We start from the raw sequence: 27,700 nt of genomic DNA, 5'->3' as shown, positions 1-27,700 counted from the left end.
TCTTTATGTGTTGTTTATAACATACACCAAACTGTAGTCTTTGTGTTTATAACATACACCAAACTGTAGTCTTTATGTGGTTATAACATGCACTAAACTGTAATCTTTTTGTGTTTATAACATACACCAAACTGTAGTCTTTATGTGTTTATAACATACACCAACTGTAGTCTTTATGTGTTTATAACATGTACCAAGCTGTAGTCTTTTTGTTTATAACATGCGCCAAACTGTAGTCTTTTTGTGTTTATAACATACACCAAACTGTAGTCTTTGTGTGTTTTTAACATACACCAAACTGTAGTCTTTGTGTTTATAACATACACCAAACTGTAGTCTTTATGTGTTTATAACATACATCAACTGTAGTCTTTATGTGTTTATAACATGCACCAAACTAGTCTTTTTGTGTTTATAACATGCACCAAACTAGTCTTTTTGTGTTTATAACATTCACCAAACTTTTGTTTTTATGTGTTTATAACATACACCAAACTGTAGTCTTTGTGTTTATAACATGCACCAAACTGTAGTCTTTTTATGTTTATAACATGCACCAAACTGTAGTCTTTTTGTGTTTATAACATACACCAAACTGTAGTCTTTGTGTGTTTTTAACATACACCAACTGTAGTCTTTATGTGTTTATAACATACGCCAAACTGTAGATCAGAAATGTGGTCACATAAAAGTAATACAGAACAATCTCAGTATACTGCTTTCGATGGGAGTAATAGACATATACAGCCTTATGGTGAGAATGCCTTATAATGAAGTACATTATACATATAATTTTATTACCACTCAATGAAATCGGATCCATGACCATACCAGCCTTATTATATGAACCATGATATAATGAAGAGACTTATGGAGTGGGAGTCCGTTATGTTGGCAGATCAGATTATATACAGTTTACAAGAAATGATAAGAATTGAAGTTAAGTAACAGATACACACCACAGCATCTGATCTAGACTGGTTTAGACAGATTCAAACCAACATCCTTATGGTTTTAAGTCCTGCATGCTTACTACTGTACCAGGCTGTTGAACAAAAGGTAGATCTTGCCAAGGTTTATGCCTGTTACACTTTGGTGCACATTACACAGACAGATATGGTACTGTTATCCTTGGGTAACTTTACACAGGCAAATATGTTACTGTTACACTTCAGTGCATGTTACACAGGCAAATATGGTTGTTACACTTGGGGGGGAATTACACAGGCAGATATGGTAGTTACACTTGGGTGCACATGACACAGGCAAATATGGTACTGTTACACTTGCTACAAATTACACAAGCAAATATGATAGTGTTTCACTTGGGTGAACATTACACAGGCAAATATGGTACTGTTACCCTTGCTACAAATTACACAAGCAAATATAATTGTGTTACACTTGGGTGAACATTACACAGGCAAATATGGTATCTGTAAGTTATCACCAGACATGGAAGGGAACTGCTAGTCAGACAGATGTGTCTACTACATCAAGAATAATTAGTGCAGCCACCAGCATTTCAAGAAGAGCTCTTCACCTCACAGAGGTAGAAAAGATACCCATTAGCGCTGGGCAACATCTATAGAGCCCAACTGCCCACTGAGGGCCATTAGCATAACATCTTTGATAGCAGCCCCCATGACAGGCTGCTTCAGATTTTCAAGAACTTTTGAATGATGCTTAAGTCGCGTATGCTCAGAAATTTTCAGCAATAGATACTGTGAACGACATGTTTATCAAGTAATTTTCTTGAATTCTGTCTTTATTTGTGAAGTTCGATCAATAGGCTATGACTGTGTCAGAAACTCCCTAATTGGATCGTGGTTAGAAATTTTTTCTGCTTTAGAATTACGACAATTATTCCATGAGGATTTTGCAAAGCTAGATATCTGTACCTAGATATATATAATTAAATTGTACACATCAGTTCCCTCTTTCTCTTGCATTTTTTTGTCAGGTCTGTCCTTTGACATGAAACATTTCTTGTAATTTTGAATCTGTTGTTCAAAATCTTAACATCATTATGATTGTAAAGGGTTCTTTATTATCATTTCATCCATTTATTTTTGTCCAATTTTTTGCTTAAATTTAGGTGTCATTTTTTCCCCATTATTTATATTTACTTGTGTCAGTGTGCTCTAAAACTTTCATTACTACATACATATTTTGCAAGATTTGACCAGTTATGTGTTGATGTGCCATTAAACACAAACCATCTTGCCAACCAACTAATCACCACAAAAACAACAAATGTCTGAGGTGCTTCAGAAAATGTCTTTTGTTGGGGAGCTGGTGGAAAGTAATAATGAAGGGAAAGCTATAGTTATTTTGTAATCTTTTTCATAGATCCAAAATGATACAGTTTGGCAGTTTTCATTGGCAACATTACGAGTTTGAATTCTATGCTCAGAATCAAAATTAACTTTCTGCATAAAATACAAGCCATAGAGAGGATATTTGCTTGAAACGAGTGAATAACAAATACATTTTATTGAGTGGGTAAATGTACATAAGTGCATCACCCATAAGATGAAATTTATCAATTATGCACTCGTAGGAAGCAAATTTTTGTTTTATTTTATGCTCAAACATATTGGCTTGCAAGATGTACTGTGCTGAGTAGAGCAGTTTAAAATAGTAGATTTCTTACAGACTCCTGCTTAGTTTGTGTGTGTGATTTTGGATTTTTAACATAGCTTTAACAATGTTTCAGTCATATCAGACGTGATGCATCATGTCCCACCCAGTCACATTATCCTGACACCAGAACAACCAGTCCTAACACTAACCTCTTCATGCTGAGCACCAAGCGAGGCAGCTAGTAATACCATTGTTCTAAGTCTTTGATTTAACTCGGCCAGTGCTCTAACCTGCAGCCACCCGCATCTGAGGTGGACACTATAACCACTTAGGCCACCAGAGCAGTTGAAACCTGCTCAATATCAATGGATTACCATTTATTTTCTTCTGTGTTCTGTGATTATTCACACAAAAAATATAGACAGTAACATAATTCTCCTTCCCATTTCAAAGTAAAATATCACATTAAGAAAAAAGTTCACACCTTGCTGGATTTGAACTTGTATCTTTAACAGGGGGTTACCATATTTACCACTTGACTATGTGAGCAGCTAAGAATAATTTCAAATTCCATTATTTTAATGTTATCTGTGTCTTAGTTAACACCCAGGGAAACAGTGTATATATTTTCTAACTCTAATGAAATATCAAGATTATTTCTTTCAGATAATCCAGCAATCCATGCATGACTTAGAATACAATAAACATGCCTCTTAGTTATCTTCTTGTTTGTTTTTTTAAATTTTATTTTCATTTTTTGTCCTATTCTTGCAGTCATCGATGCAGTTTTACTGTGCTACAATGACATTTTTCCCCATAGATTTTCTTATCATGCGTCTTTATTTATCTTCCTTAGTCTGCTATCCAAAATGTCAGCTGTTTCAGTGCCAAGCTGTGATAAGACATATGAATCAGCAGGTTTCCTTAAGTTGCAGCTTCTGTTAACTGATATTAATTAATAGCCCCTCCATTTTGTTAAGTGATGTTAATTAATAGCTCTCATATCCACTGTGCACACATCCTGTGTACTCAGCTTACACTCCTCAAACAGTCCATCCCAATATCCATTTCACCTGAGAAGCCTAAATGGTCATGGATAGCCCTTCACAAATCATCTGGATGGCTATATTATTGTATATTCAGCTTGTATTGCTTCTTCATACAAGGAATTAATGGCTGATGTAGAGCCCTCCATCCCTGTTTTCCTTAACCAAGCAGCAATCATCTGCCTTTTCTTATATTTAGTCTATTCCATCACAAGTGGCAGATCTTATTTCGATAAACATTATTTTATGAAAAGTGAGAGTAGCTGAAGTTTTGTTAAGTTACGATGAGTATTGACCCACATGACTAAAGATGGGCATAGGTACCCTTCAGGTGCCTCTTCTGTCTAAGTAATAACCCCTTGTCCATACCTAATGTCTCTGGCTCACTACCTGCCCAAGAGGGGAGAAAATTGATGTAAGAGCCATTGGCAAGCCTCTCAGAACCATACAAATCAAGCATGGTAGACAGAAGCAAAAGCAGCATCGGAAACATAATGAAGTTCTCATCCCACTCCAGCTAAATGAAAAGCTTACTTCCCTGACTATTTGGCTTGACAAAATCCTTCTCTAACGAGTTTGACCAGGCTTGCTAGAAGTGGCTGATGATGAAGAAGAGTGTGTTTGTTAAGGACTTCTGTTCCCAGGGAAGATTAGATTCTGCAAGTCAACTGCTCTGGGTGATGTAGAAAGTCAATATCATTTATTGTTCCCTCCAGGAGAGTCATACACATTGATTATCCTGTCAGATGTAAAACTTTCACCACAGATTAAGAATTAGTTTGTTGATGCCATTGTTGTCAGACGGTCAGGCTTGTTCCCTTTTAAAATGAGTATTGAGTGAAAACAATCATCTGCCTGGTATAGGATTTGTGCTTGACACAATGGGGATTTTCTTTCATGGGTATGTTGTTAGCAGTTTGAATCAGGAATTAGGAACCTTTCACAGTATTTGGATTTACTTTATAAAACTGGTTAAATTATCTTCTAATGTTTTTTTTCTGCTGTCAAATGCTGTCAGAAATTTTCTTAACCATGCTTAAATATCTTTTTTTTAATTTTCTTCTTCAAAATAACCTTTCATAAACAAGTTAAGATTAGTGAAAGGAAATGTGCAATAATTTCTTTATGTTGGGTAGTTGTAATCTCAGTATTGAATCATTCATACAGAATATGGGGGGGGGCTTTAAAAAACATAATAAAAGATTTGCTATAGTATTGCATGAACTACCGTACTTGCAGTTTTGTTGTGGACTGGAGAACATAAAATGACTTGCACCGTTCAAGTCATTCTAGTCACATAGAGTAATAAGAATTGACAGCGATTCAGATGAAATCCTAACACAATTACTGATGTGATAAAGTAAATATTCATCTCCAGACCCATGCTCTGTGTTCCTTGTCAGGCTGTTTTATTCTTTTCTCCTTCCTGACCTCATCAAATTATTTATATTTGCAAAATCCATTTGACACAAAATTACTTGTGTAAATCCACCAATTAGACTCAACCCTCGTCGTTCCATCTCAGCTTGTAATACAAATTGGTTGTCAGCTGTTTATTGTAATTGCCCATCCTACATAGGATTGATTTAATATGGAGACTTTTCATTCTCATGTCCCTTTTTGTTCACCTTGGCAATGGTCACTCTCAAGAGGGCAGTCGCGGTTTTGTCCAGTCACCACTAGGAACCAGTAATCATTTAAAAGGTACAGTAGCAACTGTCATTGTATACAATAGATCCGTGGCTTAAACATCTGCTTTCTTCAATGACTGTCCCCACAAATTGCACTGCAATTATTTGTTAATGAGAGGTATTAATTGGACCTAATTTCTGATACATTAGATTAAGTTTGTGCTTCAGCAGTGATTGACTGAGATAATCCCCAAAGAAAAGAAGAAAAAGCCATAGATGTTATGTGATGGTGCTGCTTTAAATTAAGGGACTGAAAATAAACTACTGAGGTAGTTTTTAGTTTTTTAAAACTTAAAAACATAATTTGTCATGTTTTTGTAAGAGTTTGATATTTGGTCTAAGACATTTACATGTTAAGCCTGATCTTGAGACATTTAATTAGTCCAAGCCCAAATGTCAGCAACATGTCTTACAGATTAAATCTAAAAATTTGGGACTTTTGATTGATCTAAGCCTGAATGTCAACAGGACATCATACAAGTCAAGTCTACATTTTTAATTTTTTTCTTCTGAATTACAAACTTTAAATCTGTATTTAATCTGATGGCTTGATTTTAGACTTACATCCAAAATTAAGCTTCATGATAAAATTTTGGCCAGGACTCTTTAACGATGGACATGTCATTTTAAGTTCTGGTAAGTTGGATTTAAATTGTTGACTTTCATCCATAGATAATGTGTGTTGCAAATAGATATTAGAAATAAACAAGCACTTTGTCACCTTTTCTTTTTGAACAGATCTTGCAGTATATCATTGTTTTAAGAATTATAAAATATCCACTCAATAACAGTGACAGTTTACAAGTTTTGCCAAGTTATTTTGCTCTACATGATAGGACCTACTTTTATAACATGTTTTACTGGTCTCATGTGGTCACAATACACTACAGTGTATTTACTTGACTGTACAGGTTTTTGCATTCACTACCATAATCTTCTATAATCACCATCCCTGACCAGCTGGACACCTGTTTTACTAAAGCATAGCTGTGGGCATTATTGTATGTCCAGCCAGGTGAGTACATTGTGTCCTGGAGAATATTTTCAGTGCCAAATCTGGGCTTAAGCTGCCCTTTCTCAATTTGTCTTTCTGAACAGCTCTTGGAGCAGATTCAAGCCATATTAGCAAGTCATTAATAGGGTGTGAAGTACAACTTTGACACCTCATGAAAAGAAGGATTAGTAAACAGTCATTTGTAAACTTCCATAATCCTTCATGCCCATTTACCCTTGTTTTTATTATCAAAATCGTTTTTCAACACCTTTTAATGGGTCTTGTTCTGGAACCAAGCAGTCTTTCTCTCTGAAGAGCTATCATTTAGACAAACTGCTGTTAAATTAGGCAGATTGCATTAAACTAAATATAAGATAGATTATTAATCAATGAAGAGCCCTTTCAGACATAAACAAGGATAGCAGCCAGTGCTTTAAACTGTATATGCATGAGCTCCACCCTTTTTGAATTGCCTAATTTATGTGCCAATGATTACATTCCAACAGAAATATTTGGATTATTATGTTTATAAAAATTGACTGAATGATTGATTGTGATCAGGTTGGAGTATTATGTTTATGAAGATTGATTAAATGATTGATTGTGATTGGGTTGAAGAGGTTCATTGCTATCCCTGTAGGTTTTATCATATTCTAATGGCAGTACATTTATGCAAAATCATCATTCTTTTACTTAATAATTTCTTTAATATGATTTTTATGATTAAATAATAAGAACATGAAGAATGGATCAAAATACTCTTATAAGTGTATTTAGCTGTGTTTGTTGTATCCTCAAGCTACCAAGTAGTGGTGGATAGCACAAACTATGTTGTGAATGAGTCTGAATTGAATTTGTCCGATTTCCCCAAACTGGTAATCTTTAAATTACAAGCTTTTAAATTTTGTTAAAATTTATGCAGTGTACTTGACTTCACTATAGAGTTTAGTAAATAGAAAAGACGTGTATGTGTACATGAATTTTTGAAAAATAGGAAAGTTTAAATGCAGTAAAAGCATGGCAGTTTTAAGGTTTTCAGCACCTATAAATGTCAACAATAACTTCCACACTATATAGCCATTCATTATAATATGGTTCCTGTTATAAGGCAATAATGTTCATGTATTCCATTTCATGAAGTAATAGTTCACATGTACACCTTATAATGTTATCTCAAAGTAAGCTCGTATACTTTTTGGCCGTCATGGACAACTTTTTAGCGAGGGAGTAGTCTATCTCATAAACCCCCTTCAATTGCAACAGATTAAATTCATGTGCAAATTTACATATGTATGTATGTTTACCTAAATTTCATCATTTGAATACATTTTTGCATGATGTATAAATTTCCACTATCTCCATGTGAATGTATAACACATTATACATGTGTATTTTAATTATTTTGTTTAAAATGTGTGCGATGAAATTGTGCAATTATTATTGTTTAAATTTTAGCTTCATAGATGCATTTATGTATGCTTACATGCCTCCTATCCTATGACGTGTCGTGTCGGGGCACTGTAAGGTATCAGTTGATGGATGGGTTTTGATGGATAGTTTTTTTGTGTAATTTGTGAGAATGAAACCTTGATACTAAAAAAAAGAAATATTCTTAATGCCAAAACTCTGGTTATTGAGAATAAGGCATTTGTATTTCTTGTTTGAAAGCTGATTTTTTTTTCAAATTATGTATCCAGTTTTATTTGCAATCTCAGTGGAGTTTGAAAATTACAAGTTTAAAGTGGACAGGATTGAAAATTACAAGTTTAAAGTGTACAGGAATCGACTTCAGATGACACAGATGCTTTATTTGGTAGCTTCTAAGTTGACTGTATGTAACATAGACCCTGATCTGTCATCACATAATACACTGACAGATAAGAGTCTGTGTTTTTTTGTTTTGATTAATCTGATGCAAAGTGCAGAGACACAGATCTGCTGGCATATTATGCAGTGGTAGATGTGGGTCTGTGCATTTTTTTAAATGTGAGCATATCGGGTACCTCTGCTACTATAGTAAAGTGAAGGGAAAAAAAACTTTGTTCTTATGCAAGGTCCACATCTGAATAAGATATGTAGCTGCCAACCCTCCAGGCTCGCAATTAGTGAAAATAGGGATAAAAATTAGGAAATTGTGACATGAATTCTTGAAGCGATCTTTGAGTCCGGGAATATTTGTCAGAATGTATGTTTATCATGGTCTCCAGCTAATAAAGGTTCAACAAGAAAACTCACAAACAATGCTTCCGAATTGGTAGCTTGCAGATCTTCCATCGAGAGCTGAAATCAGCTGCTAGTTCTTAATTTTCCCAACCTCTTTGTGCTTTTTGCTACCAGTGTGTATGATGTATGTCTGTGTTTGATGGCTGAATGCACAGCTAATTTTCGTATATTCCAAACTAAACATCACTTTTTGTGCAATACAGTTCTTTTTCCTTGCTGGTGAAGACTTTTTCAAGATGCAGTGCCGAATGGTAATTCAAATCAATGTTTGTGGCACATGCGCAGAGTGAAATTCTGGTTAGGCCCCAGTTTCTCTCAAAAGCATTTGTAAAACTACTCTTATACATATAGATTAAAACACGCTAAAATGCTTGCTACTGGGCCAGCTGTATCAATCAGCTATAGTTGCACTAATATCACGACCGGCAGTACTGGACCGTTTCGGCAACTGCTGATATCAAAACTAGCGCTTAATGGGAAATCGGTTATTCTATTAAAGATTTAAAATAATTGAGAATTGGGGAATTTATGATTTTTTTGCATGCAGCATGAGTTTATGAATTGCTGAAAAAGTCGTGAAATTCGTGCCAAAATTGTGAGGGTTGGCAGCTATGAAGATATATCCATCTTGATCTGCCTTGTATTTATATTAAGCTTAATACAGCTATCATACAGAAAAATATGACATAACCATACATTCATCATACAAGAAATGTTGATGCTATAACAATTTTCAATTGTGTAATTTGCATCATGCAACCACATAGGTGACTGACTGACTGTGTTCCTGGCAAACCACTGACCAACTCGTATGGAGCAGAACGTTTACGTTAATACCAAGATGTATCTGATTAGATTGGTCAGCAGGACATTAATACCTTAGTTGACAGAGAGTAGCCATTCTTGGCCCTGAGGTCATTTCCAATTTATGGTCAATTATTTACCTTCTTTTTTATTTACTTATTCAAGTGTGTCAGGTCTATGTGTGTGTGTGTGTGTGTGTGTGTGTGAAAGAGGGAGGGAGAGTGTGTGTGTCTAGCAATTCAGGGTTATGGTGGGTATCATATTTTTCTACCTGTGCACATGCCTGTGTAGATAGCAACACACATAATGTCTGTTACTTTTTTTTTTTACTAAAACATTTTTGAGAGAAATAAAACAAGCACTTTTTAGCAAAAATGTCTAAAGTTACATCAAATTTGGCATGCTTATTTGTATTTCTATGTACCAAACGTGCTCGCTTATAAGTCAAGTTCTACTGCAAACAGTATTGATCCAGATCTGCATTAGCATAACGCACCAGCCGAACTATGTATGTGTTTGTTTGGAGTAATCAGGACAACAAACATGTTAGACCCTGATATGCTGGATTATTATACATCTGCAAATCGGGTCTGTTTTGTTTGAAAATGGCCTTAATCTATTATTAGGTATGGCAGATGACCCGACTGCATTCATCAATTTATAATATCTAACCTGATTGTTGATTGAATGTCCTTAACTCTGTCAACATATTCACATTTAAAACTAAATGAATATATAATCTCAGTGCGGAAAAGCAAACTGACTGCTTGTTTATTTCTTGTTTCTAGAATGGTCATTTCCAATATTTGCAGTGTATAGTTTTAATATTTCTAAAGCAAATTGAAGAAACAAAAAGAAAATTGGAGACTTTCTGTGTCACACTCTTAACAAGATCAGGGACTTTATATTTCACACTCTTAACAAAATCAGGGGATTTCTGTGTCACACACTTGGCAAAATAAGGGGCTTTCCATGTCACACTCTTTAAAAATTGGGATTTATGTGTCACTCTTAACAAAATCAGGGTCTTTCTATATCATACTCTTAATAAAGTCCAGATCTTTCTGTGTCACACTTAATAAAATCAGGGAGTATCTGTGTCACACTCTTAACAAAATCATGGGCTTTCTATGTCACATGGTTAACAAAATCAGGAGTTTTCTGTGGCATACTTGTAAAAATATCAAGGGCTTTCTATGTCACACTCTTTACAAATTTTAATTTTATGAGCTCACCTTTACAAAGTTACGGTAATTTGTTGTACTACCCATGGGGTTGGCATCAAGATCCACAGAGATTAAAACATATACATATGTACACCCTCACTGATTGTCAGCTGTTCTTCTTTCTAGGTCATAGGCAACAGATTGAATGGTGTTCACTGTACCTTTTTTCAGGGAAGGGGACTGCAGATCCTAACTCAGCACATGTACATTAGTTGTACCGGCTTCATCAAGATTTGCATTAAGCTCTGACATTTTGCACACTGCAGAAATACTCTTATACCTGGAATCATGAAACATCATGATTGGATGCATCTTGATCAAACTACACCATCCTCTCAAAAGTAGGTCACTGTCCTGTATTTCACACATCAACCTTAAATTTTGTGGTTTAAGTCTATTTCTCAATCTTTGTTTGTGCTATTATCATCAAACTAGATGATTGTGTGTATATCTTTTAGTACCACACCCATACCACAAATGAAGGTCACAGTGGCCTATATTTCACATTTTATTTGATTTTGGTAAAATTGCAATAAGCTGAGAACTAAATAGTTTTTGTTTCCACTCTGTATATCTAGTTATACCTAGAGTTGTGAAATTTGGTGAGCTGATGCATACTGATGAGTATAACACCCTCATCACAAAAGTCTGTCATTGTGACCCATATTTTTGCTTCACTGATTTTGGTTAATTTTTCTGTTTCAAGTTATTTTTCAAGCTCTGCTTATGGTAAGCAAATATGTTGTTTTTTTCGCACCCATTATATATACTGTTATAACTTGATTCATGCAACTTGGTTGTTGTTGTTGTTGTAGGGTTTAATGCCATTTTTCAGCACACGATAGGCTATATACATGGAGGCCAATATTAATGGTGGAGGAAGAACTCGGGAAAACCCCGGAAAGAACCACCGACCCACGAGAAGCTACTGGCACATGCATCTTAATCAGTGCTACATGCTCATCACAGAAGGAGGTGACTATGACTCATTTCACACTTCACTGGCTTGGGTTCAGTCTCAAGCTCTGTTGGTGCCAGAGTCATCAGCCTAGATAATTATATGCATTTCTGTTTGTACCACACCCTTAGAATAAAGGTCATCGTGACATACATTTTACATCATAATGGCTTATGTTAAAGTTGTGCATTTAGCTCATGATGACATCGGTATTGTATAAGCTTGATACCACAATTTCAGTTGACTCGTCATCACCATACAGTTGGGATACAGAATTTGAGTGGCAACCATTAGCAGCATTTGAACCTGTCTCTATGGATTTTGTACGTACAATCCTGATGAAGAGTGCACCAAAGTCATGTGAACTTGATCCAATTCCAACATCACTGCTGCTTGAGTGCTTAGATCCAGCATTGCCTTCACTAACTGATGTTATTAATACCTCTCTCTCATCCAGGGAATTCCCATCATTTTTCAAGACTGCCATTGTAAAGCCTCTGCTGAAGAAACCAACACTAGACCATAATGATTTAAAGAACTACCGCCCAGTTTCTAATCTCCCATTCATATCAAAAATCTTAGAAAAGGTTGTTCTATCCCAGCTTGTATCTCATCTAAATTCAAACAGACTTTTTAGCAATGTACAATCTGCATATCGCCCTTACCACAGTACTGAAACTACTCTTCTAAATGTAGTTAATGACATTCTCTCTGCGTTGGATAGCGGAAGATTACAGTTCTCACCCTCCTTGATTTGTCTGCAGCATTTGATACAGTAGACCATGATAATATTACTTCACTGTCTCCAGCATGTATTTGGCATTCATGATACAGCCCTGCTGTGGTTCAAGTCCTACTTGGTCAACAGGACACAAATTGTATCTGCAAATGGAATTCACTCCAGCCCAGTTGATCTATGTTGTGGTGTTTCACAGGGGTCTGTTCTTGGACCTGTTCTCTTCATTCTGTACACTCATTTGCTCTCAAGTGTCATAGATCATCATCCAGTGTCTCACCAATTGTACGCTGATGACACCCAAATGTACAAATCTAGCCACCCAACTGAAGTTGATGCTACCATCCAAGGTGTAGAGAGGTGTATTTTCAATGTGAAATCATGGCTGACATGTAACACACTGCAGATGAATGATGATAAAACTGAGGCCATTCTGATCACAACACAAAGACATTCTCATTCACATCAAGGTAAACTCAAACAATAAATATCAGCAACACCAACATTAAATTTACACAGTCAGTACGAAACCTAGGTGTTACTCTGCACCAGCATGTCATGAACATATGCAAGGCTGCATATCTTGAGCTGAGACGCATCAGCTCAATTCGCAAATATCTTTCAGTTGATGCCACTAAAACACTTGTGTGTTCATTAGTACTTTCAAGACTGGACTATTGTAACTCAGTTCTGTCAGGTTCATCTCAATATCTACTCCAGAAACTTTAAAAAGTTCAAAACACAGCTGCTCGGATCATACCACGATCAGAGCACACTTCCCCGCTGCTCTGTACCCTACACTGGCTATCCATTCGATCCAGAATCAAACACAAAATTTGTTCTCTGTGGTACATTTCATTGTCGGACTCTAGTCCAACATACCTATCCAATCTCACCCATGTGTACACACCAGCAAGATACATACGCTCCTCTTCTGACAATCATATACTCATTATTCCCACTATGAAAACAAAGTCATATGGACAGCGTTCTTTTGCATACCAAGGCCCAGCAACGTGGAATGCATTGCCCATTGAACTTAGACACAAAGACACAGTGATCACATTCAAGAGGGCTCTCAAAACTCACTTATTTCGACTGCAAGAACAAATTTAAAGACCTAATAATGTTTCCTACCTGAAATATTCTCAGCATGTTTTTTTATTTTTTAATGTTTTTCTAATTTCATGGTGTTTGTTTTTTGTACTAATATTATCTGTTTTTTATCTTATAGGTGTTGTCTTATGTTGTAAAGCACTTAGAGCTTCAAAAGAATAGGCGCTATACAAAGTCCTCATCATTATTATTATTATTGTACCTGCTGTATAATACTGTTATATCTTGAATCAAGAACTTTGTGAGAGGATGCATATTTTCTGAGTACCACACACTCAATATAAAAGTAGGTTGTGTGACCCATCTTTTATGCTTCAATGACATCTGTTCAGTCTCAACCATCAGACTAGATGATTGTATGTATCATTGTTGGTACCATACCCTTACAACAAAAGAAGGTTATTCTAACCAGCATTTCACATTTTACTGGCTTAGGTTAAGTTTTCATTTTCATCTTATAACCAGTTAGGTTTTCAGGACAATGAATACACTGTTATACCAAGATCCATGAAACTTGGTGAAGGGATGCATCTTGATGATTGCTATACAGTAGGTTACTGTGACCCTTTTTTGTGCTTCACATTGGGTTCAGTCTTAGGCACTGTTGATGCCAAAACCATCAAACTGGGTGATTGAATGCATCTCTGTTACTACCACACCATGATCCATATTTCACATTTGACTTGCTTTGGTTAAGTGTTTGGATTTATTTTATGACGAGAAAGGTTTTGACATGCTTTGTGCATACCATCCCATAGACAATCATGCAATTTTCAGATGCATCTCGATGACCAGAACTTCCTGATTTCTGAAGTAGGTTATTATAGTTCATATTTTATGTTTAACTAATTTGCATTAAACGTTTTGTTTTTATATTCATTTTCCAGACACTGTTCATGCTAGAATCATGAAATCAATGATACGTGTTTGTGTTACTAACACACCATTACAAACAAAAGACACTGATTGTATTTTACCATTTACTGGCTTTGCTTTATTTTTTCAGTTTAACTCATGACCATACGAGTTTTTGGCAAGTTATATTTGTGTTCTTTTTAGGCTGCATCCTTGAACCAGTGATCTATATTAAATTTCTTTTCTTGGGCACAAGAAAGTTCCCTGCATGGTGCCTATTAGATGCATAAAATGACCCAAGATAATAAAGATGAAAGTTATTAACAGTAGATCTTAAACTTATTTGAGGTCATTCCAAGATAACAGTATAGAGTTCACCCATTGCCAGTAAAGCATAAGATAACCAGTTTAATTGGTTGGCAGAAATGTCTTCTTGATTTTCATTGGCTTTGGGTCCATATCTGGAACACAGGTTGATGAACATTCATTGAACATGTAAAGAAGAAAAGATGAAATCTTCAGCAAAAACACTGCTTTGCTTGTTTCAGAAGTAGCTTCCATAGTGGAAAAAATTTGGATTCCGCTGTATAAAATAAATTCTAAATTGGAATGATTATATGAACCCAAACTCATTCCTCAGCATGGAAGACTCACAACACAGGATGATGATAATGAATGAAGGCTCATGAGTCATGGATTTATTAATTGGTCCAATAAATTTTCACTTTGCTAGCATTATATACATTGAATCAGTCATTGTTGGGTTGGGCTGTAACATAATTTGCTTCAGTACCTGAAATGACTATATCCATAACAGTGGACAGAATTAATGAAAACCATAACCAAGCCTGAGAATATTATGTTGACAAGTGATATTCATTGCATAATTTTATAAATCTATGATGCAAGTGCCGGTGATATGTTCTTGAATTTTTTTAATGGACAAGAAGCATGTAAGGATAGTTGTGAACCCTGTGTTTACTTCTTTCTTCATAATGTCCTATTCTTGTTCCTAGTAGGTTCTTTGTGTTACACATTTTCCCATTCTGGAAAAAACAGTTATGTACATACTATACTCCTTAAAATCATGCAGTTTGTTTGTGTTCTTTTGCAAAATGAGGTTACTGTGAACTATATTTCATGCTTCAGTGGTTTTGTTAACATTCCGTGTTAAAGGTCCAATTTTTTGTAGCTGTTTATGTTACAATCATTACATGTAATAATTGGGTGCATCTGTTAGTACTACAACCTTATATTCAATAAGGTGGCTGTGACCAACATTTTATTCTTTACTAGTATTGGTTTAGAATTTGTGTTTATGATCACATATATTTATCATTGCTATACCTATACAGTATACATCCTAGTACACTCAGAAGGCCCTTTTCTGATGAGTACAGTTGGAAGTAGAAATAAATACATGTTGAGTGGTCAATTTTCCATATTAATGGCTGTAAATGGTATGTTGTGATTACCCTCATGAGGTTAACTGTTTGTACATTAATCTAGTTTAGGAATTAGGTGAGAGGACTACCTGCTTTTCATGTGAGGTCTCAGCTGTAGTGGTTGATCAAGGTAATTATTGATGCATAAACTGTTGTTAGTACTGCTGGCTGTAACTCCAAAGTTACTCAAGGCCTGTGAGTTTCATGTAGTACATTTGGTCTTCTGGGATGGGCAGTGGTATTAGTTTGTTAAGCAGATTTTAAGAACAGTGACTTGTTTTATTATATAATACAAAAGTAACATTAATCTCTAGTTTTTATGAACTCGTTATCCTAGCTCTTCTTTGATATGTTCTATCGCATTGTCTTGTGTCTTGTATGCCTTGTGATGGTAGGTATTTGGTTTCACAGTCATGTAATACAGTCTTTATAGAGCTGATTAATGGTTGAAATGTTATGTTTTAAAAGGATTAAAAATTACAATATAAAGGTCACTTCAGTCTGAATTTATTTTTATGTGATAATGTTCACTCTTTCTACTGGAAAATAGTAAAACAGATATGAGCTGTGTAATTGTTGTTTACATTTGGTTGGAATTGCTAAGTTATTCCTTTCCTTCAGAAAAGTACACATCACAGAGCAACCAAAATTGTCATGGTACATGTGTATATAGAATATGGGTGGGTGGGAGAGACCGTAACCAATTTGTTTAGCTCATATATCATTTCCTCATATATAAACAAAGAGCAACAGCACATGAGAGGCAATTCTTTTGTACAGCAAAATTAGGTCTTTAGACAGGAACCCCTCAGAAGCAAATTAAAATTTTAGCTTTGAGTAATTTTTAGATTGCTGATTTTATTGCAAGCGGAAAGTTAGAGATCAGAAGATTTCTTCTCTTTCAAGGGAATTTTTGTTTATTGAGGTTTTTGTATTAAGATGCTTCACTGTACATGTGTGTTCTTATTTTCCAGATCAAAGGTCTGGGTATAAACAGGATAGAGATGCACAGTAAGTAAACAGTTAATATTCGTTGCTGCACACTGCTTTCGATCTCAGTTAAAATTCCATATTTTATTACAAAATGTATCTCAAACTTTTGGAGAAGTAAGGGGATGTTGTGATACAGTATGTTAAGGTGTATGTACATAAGTACGTATGTTTTTGTGTAATGCCAGTACATGTGAGCATATGTACATCTGCGTGTGTGTAATGTTTCAGTATATGTATATGGGCATAGGTACATGTTCATATGTTTGTTGTCTTTGTACATGTTTTTTGGCATAGGTACGTGCATATGTATGTAATATCATTGTACATTTGTATGAACATCGGTATATGCATATGTTTGTAATGTCTGTATGTGTGTATGGGCATAGGTACATGTGTAATGTCTTGATATGTGTATGGGCATAGGTATTTGCATGTGTGTAATGTCTCTGTACATGGGATGGGCATAGATGCATGTTTATATATGTAATGTCTCTGTACATGTGCAGTGTATCCCCAAGGGTTGCAAGGTTGAGTCAAAAATCCCCTTGGTGTCAGAACTGTGGGTCAGATTGAGTAATAAACAACAACAAAAATTAACAAAACTTCGGGTCAAATTAAAATTTTGGGGGTCTCTGAAGTATAAATGAGGGTAAAGGGAAACACTGATGTGTAAGGGCATACGTACATGCATGTATAATGTCTCTGTACATGTATATGGGCATAGGTACATGTATATGCATATGTGTGTGATGTTTCTGTACATGTTTATAAGAACATACATATGTTTAAATCTCTGTACATGTGTATGGGCATAGGTACATATGTGTGCAATGTCTGTACATGTGTATGGGCATAGGTACATGCATATGTTGTTGTTGTTGCGGGATTTAACACCATTTTTCAGCACACGATAGGCTATACATGGCGGCCAGTATTAATTGTGGAGGAAGAACCTGGGAAAACCCCAGAAAGAACCACCGACCCATGAGAAGCTACTGGCAAGCTTTCTCACATACCCACATTGGCTGAATCCGAGACTCGAACCGGCGCAGACAGAGGTGAGATGGCAGTGTTCCGTAACGGAGAGCGCTTTAGACCACTCGGGGCCCCCTACATGCATATGTGTGTAATGTCTGTTCATATATACATGTATATATGCATGTTTGTATGTTGGGGTGTATGGTTGTGGAATGTCTCTGTACACATGTATGGGCATATTTACATCAGTGTATAAGTAATGTCATTTGACTCCATTTAATCTAGACACGTGAAACTTGATAATCCAGTAGGAGTTGATTGTGCTAAAACATTTGGAATCTTGATCATGCCCCAGGCCCTTTTGGTTGGATTTATGGGGTAAGGTGATCTAACATAAATTTTATTTTTAAAAAATCCACAAAATTCTTTGTTTCACATATCTTGGATTTAGCATGTGTGATCAGTGCCTCAGGTGTCAGACTTGAACCATTAGTTAATATTTATTTTGGTAGTTAGGTGTGTATGTAGATAGGTAGGTATGCATTTTTTGGCAATACAACACAATTTTGGCTGTATGGTGCTGCTTATAAGGAAAGTTATTTAAAGGTAAATGTGAAGATTACAGAAAAAGCTCAAGTGAGAGAAACATTCCCAGTAATCAGAAAAAAAGAAGTAATAATCCATAAAAATTAAAAGGTTAAAATGTTAAAATTGACCAAGGCTTACAAAATAAAGGTAAGGACCCACAGTTTTTCCCTACCCCCTTAACATATCCCATGGGTCATTACTTAGAAACTATTAAGATCCTGATACTATAACCATGTTGTACACTTGCTGGGCTTGAAAAGGCAAGTTTCTACTTGCAAATGACATTGTCCTCAGGGTCCATCCCACTGTGATCCCTACTCTCCAACCATAGTTACTTCTGTTGGACATAAAAATATAAATTTATACATTTAATTGATAGGAGACCAATGACATATTCCCCCCACCCTTCCCACCTCAGTGGATTTAGCCCATGAGTCATAGCTCTGGAAACTATCTTGATCCCCTACTCTAGACATGTATACTTAAAGGACATGAAAAGACATTCCCATACTCCAATGAAATTTGCACCAAGGTATAGTCCTTACTTTCAGACACTTTCCCAATAGGTCAAATTTCAGGCTGAAGGTCAAAATAGGGAAGGGTTAGGTTATGTTTTACAAAGTTTCAATACAGAATTCTTGTTTAAAATTTTCTGGATATTTCATACTGGAAATGTCAGTGACTCAGTTATTTTATGGTAAATGCTGTTTTTAGATGCCAGAAGCATTTTTGTTATTATATAAATTTAGTTTATGCATTTATTCATTAGTTTTACAAGTTAGAAAAAATATAACTGATCATAATGGTTAGCATATTAAATGTATTCATCATTCAGATTGTTCAAGTGTTTAGTCCTTTACTAAGCATCTTAAAGGTGTTCCTTATTTGCTGACATCATTAAGCAACTTGGACACCTGTATACCTCCTGTCTCATGAGGGGAGATTAGAAAGGAAGGGAAACTCTGGTTACAGTCAATCAAGTAACACAACCTTTAAAGGATCAGAATTAATGATTGTTCCCTGCAGCCATTGTGGCTACAACATAGAGGAACATTTCAGTGCCATCCATGTGCATTCAGCAAGAGATGATATGCTAAGAAACCTAGCTTGAATTTGAAAAGATGGATGAAGAATTAAATTAGTAATTTGAGATTTGGCTCTGGTTTTTTGGCAACCTGTGGGGCCTGTGGGCTCCACACCTGGGATACCCCAGGTGTGGAATCTATGTTGATGTTTCCAGCAGCTTGATCATTATGACCTCATAAAGACCTTCAGCCACATGTGGTACTTCAGTGAGCTAGAGTCCCATTTTCAGTGGGTAAAACATCTTGGTAAAACTTTCCAAGGCATAATCATGTAAATTCTCAGAATTTACTCTAAATCATCTTTGGAATAAATTTTCACTTGGTACTTAAAATAGTTTATCCTAGTACCAAGAAGTCTAAACTTTGCAAAGATGATATTTTTCTTTCAGGCCTATGAGTGTTAAAAGATGACACTGTATTGAGTCAGTGAGAGAGTCAAGATAACACTGCACCAAGTCAATGACCAAATCCAGAGAACACTGTACTGAATCAGTCAAGACAACACTGTACTGAGTCAGTGGCCAAAACTACTGTATTGAGTCAGTGAGAGAGTCGAGATAACATTATACTGAGTTAGTGATATCGTCCTCTTTAAATGCCTAATGGAATTCAGATGGTGATTTCTAAATGATTTGAAAGTCTGCGATGATGTCTTGAGGGGAAAAAATCATTTGATACAATGTCTATAAATACTGTTCTGTACTTTGAAAAATCCTTATTATGAATGTTTTTGTTGGAGAATTAATTTCAAATAACTGTACTGATAAACATTTTGTTAGCATTTTATTTATCTAACTTCAAGATAGTGTTATCATTATTAGCTCACTCAGCCATTATTGCCCAGTTAGCTTATGTTATATCTAATGTCCATCATGCATCATCATTCTGTCATGCATCTTTTGCTTGTTAACATTTGGCGCTCTTATTTTTTATCTGATTTTATCAAAAATTGGAATACATACTTGTAGCTGCAAAACCTCAGACAGGTTTATTAATGAGCGAGATCCATGCATTTTAATGAGTGATCTTGCATTGGATTGGCTGACCTTATTACCACTCTGGAGGCCAAATATGTGATCCAGTTTTTATCAGACTAGGAATATTTTGCTTATCCTATCAAGCTCTCAGATGACTTTAGTAATGAGCAAGGTCTGTGCATGTTAATGAGGTGTATGTTGTGTCTGTTGTGTTGTGTTGGCTGAGCTTATGGAGAATATATTTCTGACTCAGTTTCAATGAAACCTGGAATATATGCTTGTGTCATCAAGATTTTGGAGGAATTTGATAATGACCAAGATCCACATATTTTAACCAAGATATCTTGCATATTATTGAATGAATTTGTTACCACACTGGATGCATTATTTATGATTTTGTGGGATGGGATCAGACTTGAAATATTGATCTATATGATCAAGATCTTGGATGGGTTTGATGATGAGAAAGATCATTGCATATTAATAAGTTAGTTTTGCATCTGATTGGCTGATCTTATTGCCACTCAGGTGACCAATTTCTGATCCAATTTTGCTAGATTGTGGAATATATGCTTATTTCATCCAATTTTTTTTACAAGTTCGATAATATATGGGATATATGCATACTAATGACATGATCTTGCATTACCACTTTGAAATCCATTTTTTTATATCCAATCTTATTCAGACTTAAAATATGGGCCTATATCATCAAGATATAGGATGAATTAATTAATGTGTGAAAACCATACATGTCATTGAGGCAGTCTTGTATCCAATTGACTGAGCTTGTTACCACTCTGAAGCCATATTTCTGATCAGATTTCAATCAAACTTGAAATGTAAGCTCATATGAAAATCTTGGTCAGTTTCATTAATGAACGATGTCCACATGTAATAATGAAGCAGTCTTAAATCTGATTGGCAGAGCTTGCTGCAAGTCTGAAAGTCTTATTTTGAACTGATTTGGCTCAGACTTTGAATACAGGTTTATATAATCAAGATCTTGCATGAGTTGATAATGTGTGCAATCCACACATATTGATATGATCTTAAGTGTGATTGACCAGGCTTTTTACTACACTGAAGACAGTATTTTTTATTCAGATATGAACAGACTTATTAAATAAACTTGTGTCATCAAGCTATAAAATGTATTTCATTACAAGCAGAATTTATGTATATTAATAAAGTGTTATTGCATAATTTTGGGGAAAGTTCTTATCACTTGAGAGGCTGCATTCCTGACCAGATTGTAATCACTTGGTAAATAGGTCAGTATCATCAAGATGTTGGATGATTTGCATTATGAGCAAGACCTATGCATGTTTATGAGGTGATATTGAATCTGATTTACGGCATTTGTCACAACTTCAGTCAGTGTACTTTTGATAGGATTTTTTATCACACTTGGAAAATAACCGTGTCATCAAGATCATGTTTGAGTATGATTGGGAGTGAAGTTCATGCATATTAATGATGTGCCCTTGCATCTTATTGGCTGAGCATGTCAGCATTCTAAGAACTATATTTCTGATAAGATTTTAGTCCAAAACTATATTTCTCATCCAGTTTCTATCAACCTTGGTAAAGTGGTTTAAGCTATCATCAAAATATTGAGTTCCATCTTGAGTTTCCTTTATCTTTAGAGAGAATTTGTCATCAGGATATACTAAAATTAGTAAAGTCAACAGGATATAAAGTGTGTGAGATAGGTTAAGTAGGTTGCAGTCTTGCATTAGAACATAAGCCTGCTTAGTGAAATGGTCAACTGTTAAGTTAGGTCAGGTGAGTGATTTCAGGTCCACTTGGGTCTCTTGTTTAAATAAGGTTTCCAAGATTGATTTTTTTCCAGCAAATAAATATTTTCTACTTTCTTTTTCCAAGATTCTCCCGTCAGCCTGGTAATATAGGCTGGAACAGAAATTTACAAGGTCAAACAGATGCATACAGTAGGAATCTGCAACAACAAGGTGATCAAAGAGGTTACAGTGGAGGATACAATTCAGGCTATACCCAGGGCAATATGGGTTATAAACAGGGGTATTCCCAGAGCAGTAGGGGATATCACCAGGGCAGCAATGATCAGGGCAGTAGGGGCTATGGCCAGGGCAACAGAGGCTATGGACAAGGTGGATTATATCAATCACAGCAGAGCTATGGACAGATTCCAAGCTACAATACAGCCCAGGGACAGACCTCCGGTTATGGAGGGAGCAGGGATAACAGGGGGGTAGGTTTTATTGCTCTTATCTCTCTCATTGGAAATCCACTTCTACATTCATCTTTTTCTCCACTTTCTTTACACTTGCTGTGCGTTGAATTGTGTATTTTTCTATGCTTTTTATTTATAAAAACAAAACAAACTAAAACAAATATTGATGCTAAATGTATAATTTTTGGTGTTATTTTTTAAATGGGTGGTTCAGGTTCAGATTTTGATTATATTCTGCCTTTTATTGGTAACATTTTAGACGTCAGTTTTTGTGATGCATTACATTTATCTCTGTTTCAGTATGGGAATCAAAGCATCTCTCGTGGTACAGAAATCCCACCACCTCCTTTCTACAAAAGTAATAGACGTTGATGATGTCAAAGATGCAAAGCCATAGCAGAAGTGAAGAGAACTGTTTGATTACTAAATGTGTATTTTCCATCACATGGCAGAAAATCATGGTCCAAATTTTAGCGAGGAACCTCCGATTTCATTCAAAAGATAAATTGGAGTCATTTAAAATATAGCCTAAGGGAAACTACCTTAAACGAGAAAGTGGTCAAAAATGGGGAACATATATGTATGTGGTATAATCATTTATGCCTAAATTAGACTTGAATATATCTTAAATAAATATGAATACATAGATCATTTCATTTGGTTATTGCAAAAAACAAAGCTTGTGCATTTTTTATAATTTGCTACTCTTGAATACATGTTGCTTTTCACTTCACAAACTTATCATGTGTTACAAACTCTGAAATTCTACATATATCTTATGTAAATTTAATGTGTGGAAATAAAATTGAAAATGCACTTCAAGAGTGTATAAATAATGTATGATCATAGTAAATGTGGAATTGGATCAGAGCGACAGACAGACAGACAGATTTGCTAAACAAGAAACTGCTTGAGAGAGTTATTTAAGGAAAACTGTAGTTAATTCTTTGAATATAGTATGCTGAAATTGAATAGTACAGTAGCAAAACTACATGTATGTTCCAATATAGGTGGCACATGATAAGACTTGTAGAAAAGATAACATTTTCTTTTATTTGCACTAATCTGGATGGTGCAGGTAGCCCCTGATAAAACACTTTCTGTGTCCATTGTATGGATCACATTAAAGAAATTTTGGTAAGAGATTCACTGTGACTAAATGTTTTGCATCTCCAACATCCGTTGCAGAGGAGTTAGAAAAACGTCAATAATTATTAATTGTATTATGGGAAATATTGAGTCTATATATAATGTAGTCTGAGAACAAAAGAAAAGACGAGATGATAAGGGATTTTGATGTATAAATAACTAAAATTTAAATAAAAGACGAGATGATAAGGGATTTTGATGTATAGATAACTAAAATTTAAAGAAAAAAGTAAATAAAAATGAGGAAAATCTTGCAGTTTTCAAGGTCAGGGCTATAGAACATAATTTTTGAGATTTGATTACTCTCTCTGTCTCACTTTTATTTCCAATCCAATTTTCAAGTGTTGATTACTCTCGCTGTCTCACATTCGTACCGCCTGTCCAAAGCAGTATTTCCATATGCTTGTTCCAATAGTCTTAAAAAGAAACACTGGTAACATTGTTCACTTAAAAATACAGTTTCGACATGAGGTAGTTTTTTAATTCAAAATTATCCAGTTTGTTGCCGAAGTACCTGGTCTAAGAGTTGGAACAGTTATTTATTCTGTCTGTGAAGTGTCTTGCTAGTTGGGACAACTTGTCTGGTGAATAGTGTTCCTTGCAGAGGTGGTTTTCCTGTAAAGTGAGTGTAGCTTGTAAATGGACTGTATGCGCACTTAGGTAGCTGTTATGACAGCAGGTGTATTTGACCCACCATTCTTAAAGGTCAGACAAGTCTCCAGTACCAATATATATTAAACTTCTTTACAGCTCACATGAAGTTGGCATTAGGACTTGAAAGTGCTTCATTGGAAGTTTCAGAATGGTTTCAAATTAGATGGAAGAGGCCGTTCAACAATTTCATACTTTCTGAAAATGTCTAAGTGGTTGAGATATTTGTTTGATATATGTGCATTTGTAGCATGAGGTAATTAGATATAGAATTGTTGTGAGTGTTTTAAAGTTGCCTGTATGATGATACTGTGTAGTTTGATGTTTGGTGGAAACTGTTTTGATGTCCAGTTGATACCGTGTACACCTCTCCCTCGATAACTTGCACACAACAGAGTCCACAAACATAGACCACACTATAAGCAAGGCGCGAGTCACTAAGGGACCGCCAAAAATTGAAAAAAGATGGCTTGGATGTCGAGAAAACCATGGAGGGGGAGCGGTGTTAAGGAACTGGGCTGTTTATTGACTGAACCCTCATTTTACAATCACGTAAATAATAATTTTTAATAACGTGCTTTTTCTGATGAAGCTGTTTGTAATTCTGTTTAAATGACATTTATTTTCAAAATGTCCAACATATGAAAGATCATTCCAACTGATTTCAACAGCCATCACATGTACGTGAACAAATTTGTGTATTACATCACTGCTTTTTGTTTTCTTGACGAGTCTGGTTCCCGTACTGGTGTTTAATATTATCCTGCCAAATCCGGATTCCACAGAGCAGGGAACTAGACTAACTGTTGCTACACTGCCAAACAAGAATCCTTTTTTTTAAAAACTCGACATTTATTTCGTGAGACAATCGTCTACGTTGAAACTCAATTTTTGTTTTGCTCGGTTAGTACAACATTGATGTCATGATTTCATTGGAATTAATTTTGAAACTTCTTATCATCCTTGAGGATATCTCTAAGTGCCAGTTCAAGAATTCTCAGAAACTCGCTTGCCCACAATGGTCCATATCTGTGTAATCAAGCTCTTTATTTTACAAAGTATTCATTTCACTTGGCTGCCTTGTTATCTTTGATCACAGTTATGAAAGAGTCTGTTAATTTAAGGTAGTTTATGTTACATACATAATAACATTTATAAGTGTTTGATTGATCAAATGAAGTGAGTTCACCTGACATATGACCGGGGCTGCTAGATTTTAAGTTTGTAGGATTTTCATGCCTTTTAACTTTTCTTTTATTCTACCTCCTTTATTTGATTCAAAAGACATAATTAATTTGATAATACAAAGGAAGCCAGCTTTTAATTCAGTGCAACAATACAACAAATACTTCCGGAAGTCAGTTATCAAAACACTTAATTAAGTTCTCAGAGAAACGCTCATGGACATCGCCGTTATGGTAGATTGACGCATTTTACGTTTAATCACAAGAGGACACATTGCATTTATGATGATTACACTTAAAAGGAACTAAAAGATAGAACTAGAATACAAATTTCAATTGATAAAAAAATTATTTAATTTGCATTTCTTTATTCAAGTACTGCTTCCACTCGGCGTAAATGACATTTTTATTAATCAGAATTTCCTTACATATCATTAATTGCGGTGTACTAGGAACGTTGTTTGGAAAGAAAATGTAAAAAATTGTATGACCTATTTTTAAATTTGATATTTCATAGTGTTGATTAAACTTTCCAGGTCCTATCTACTGTTTTCGACAATAAAACGAAAGATACATCAAAGTTTCCGTTGCCGATTTTGATTGTGATTTTCTTGAAGTTCAACAAATAGGGATCAATTTTTGGGGTATTTTCTGGTTTAAAAAATGGGAGCCATGCCTGACCCTGCATTGTAAGTGGGTTCGCGAGATATCAGGGCACGAATTATCAAGGGAGTAGTGTATTTTGATGTCCAGTTGATACTGTGTATTTTGATGCCCAGTTGATACTGTATATTTTGATGCCCAGTTGATACTGTATATTTTGATGCCTAGTTGATACTGTGTATTTTGATGCCTAGTTCATGCCAGGTTGACACAATTTTGATGCCATGTTGATACTGTGTATTTAGATGCCTGGTTGATACTGTGTATTTTAATGCCCATTTGATACTGTGTATTTTAATTCCCAGTTGATACCATGTATTTTGATGCCCATTTGATACTGTATATTTGTATGCCTAGTTAATGCCAGGTTGACAGTAATTTTGATGCACAGTTGATACTGTAGATTTTGATATCCAGTTGATATTGCATATTTTGATGCCCTGTTGATACTGTGTATTTTGATGCCTGGTTGATACTGTGTATTTTAATGCCCAGTTGATACTGTGTATTTTGATGACCAGTTGATACTATGTATTTTCATGCCTAGTTCATTCCAGCTTGACACTATTTTGATGCCCAGTTAGTTGATACTGTTGATTTTGATATCCAGTTGATACTGCATATTTTGATACCCTGTTGATACCATGTATTTTGTTGCCCCATTGATACCAATATTTTCTTGCCCAGTTGATACCATGTATTTTGTTGCCCAGTTGATACTGCATATTTTGATGCCCTGTTGATACCATTATTTTGTTGCCCAGTTGATAGATACTTAACTGTAAATCACAAAATGTTGCCTAGCATGAAAGTTTAGCAAATTTAGAAAGAAAACTAAATTTTACTTACACTATTTTCATGTTAAATTTTTTTGATGTAAAAAATCATAATTTACAAAATATTGATGCCGTTAACTTTTTCCAGATATTTGATGGTTCAGAAATGGGGCTAGATATGAGTAACAAACAATTGTTAAATATGAAACAAAATGTTGTTTTAAAACGTGAACAGTTGGAGCTATGGTTGTTGTTTTAAAGAAATAACATGTTTCCTAGCTTATAAATAAGAGTCCAACTGCAAATTGCACAGATCCAGATCTGTTGTTGTATAATGCACTGGCAGATCAAGGTCTATGCAGTTTGATAGGAGTGATCAGTAGAATAAAGAACATGTCCAGATCTGCAAGCATATTATACAATGGCAGATAAGGGTATGTGTTGTTTGCTGAGTATGTACGATACTGCGTTGTTGTTTTGTCTGTAATTTTATTTCAGAATCTGTCATCAGCAATTCATGTCTAAAATCCCTGTTTAATAAAATGTCCACACCTAATTTTGTTTGAGTTTGCATATTGCCTAATGTAAGCATGTTAGCACACAACATTTTTGATAAACCATTATTGCAATAGATTTAAGCTCAGCAGGCCAAGTGAAATTGTATGATCCTTTGTCCCTGATACATCATCCATTCATAATTTGTTATTTACAACTTCTAAATACTGATTGAACAGTTTGCACGTGAATTTACAGGGAGTACT

At 35.2% G+C, this 27,700-nt stretch overlaps 1 protein-coding gene across 1 annotated transcript in view; it reads left to right on the top strand.

Annotated features, from left to right (window-relative positions):
- The window catches only part of LOC149805257 (5'-3' exoribonuclease 2-like), a 186,042-nt gene extending 158,547 nt beyond the window's left edge, over nt 1-27,495 (top strand). Inside the window, exons 31-33 of the mRNA XM_089948909.1 lie at nt 16,655-16,691; nt 22,189-22,534; nt 22,817-27,495. Of these exons, the coding sequence (XP_089805035.1) occupies nt 16,655-16,691; nt 22,189-22,534; nt 22,817-22,888 (455 nt within the window). The 3' untranslated portion in view covers nt 22,889-27,495. The remainder of the gene's footprint in view (nt 1-16,654; nt 16,692-22,188; nt 22,535-22,816) is intronic.
- The last annotated feature ends 205 nt before the right edge of the window (nt 27,496-27,700 follow it).

Source organism: Sinohyriopsis cumingii, chromosome 2 (assembly GCF_028554795.1).
Source record: "Sinohyriopsis cumingii isolate HCF-2022 chromosome 2, ASM2855479v2, whole genome shotgun sequence".
In the NCBI taxonomy this organism is placed as follows: domain Eukaryota; kingdom Metazoa; phylum Mollusca; class Bivalvia; order Unionida; family Unionidae; genus Sinohyriopsis; species Sinohyriopsis cumingii.
Note: the sequence above shows the minus strand (reverse complement) of the source record. Positions and strands in the feature narration are given on the sequence as shown.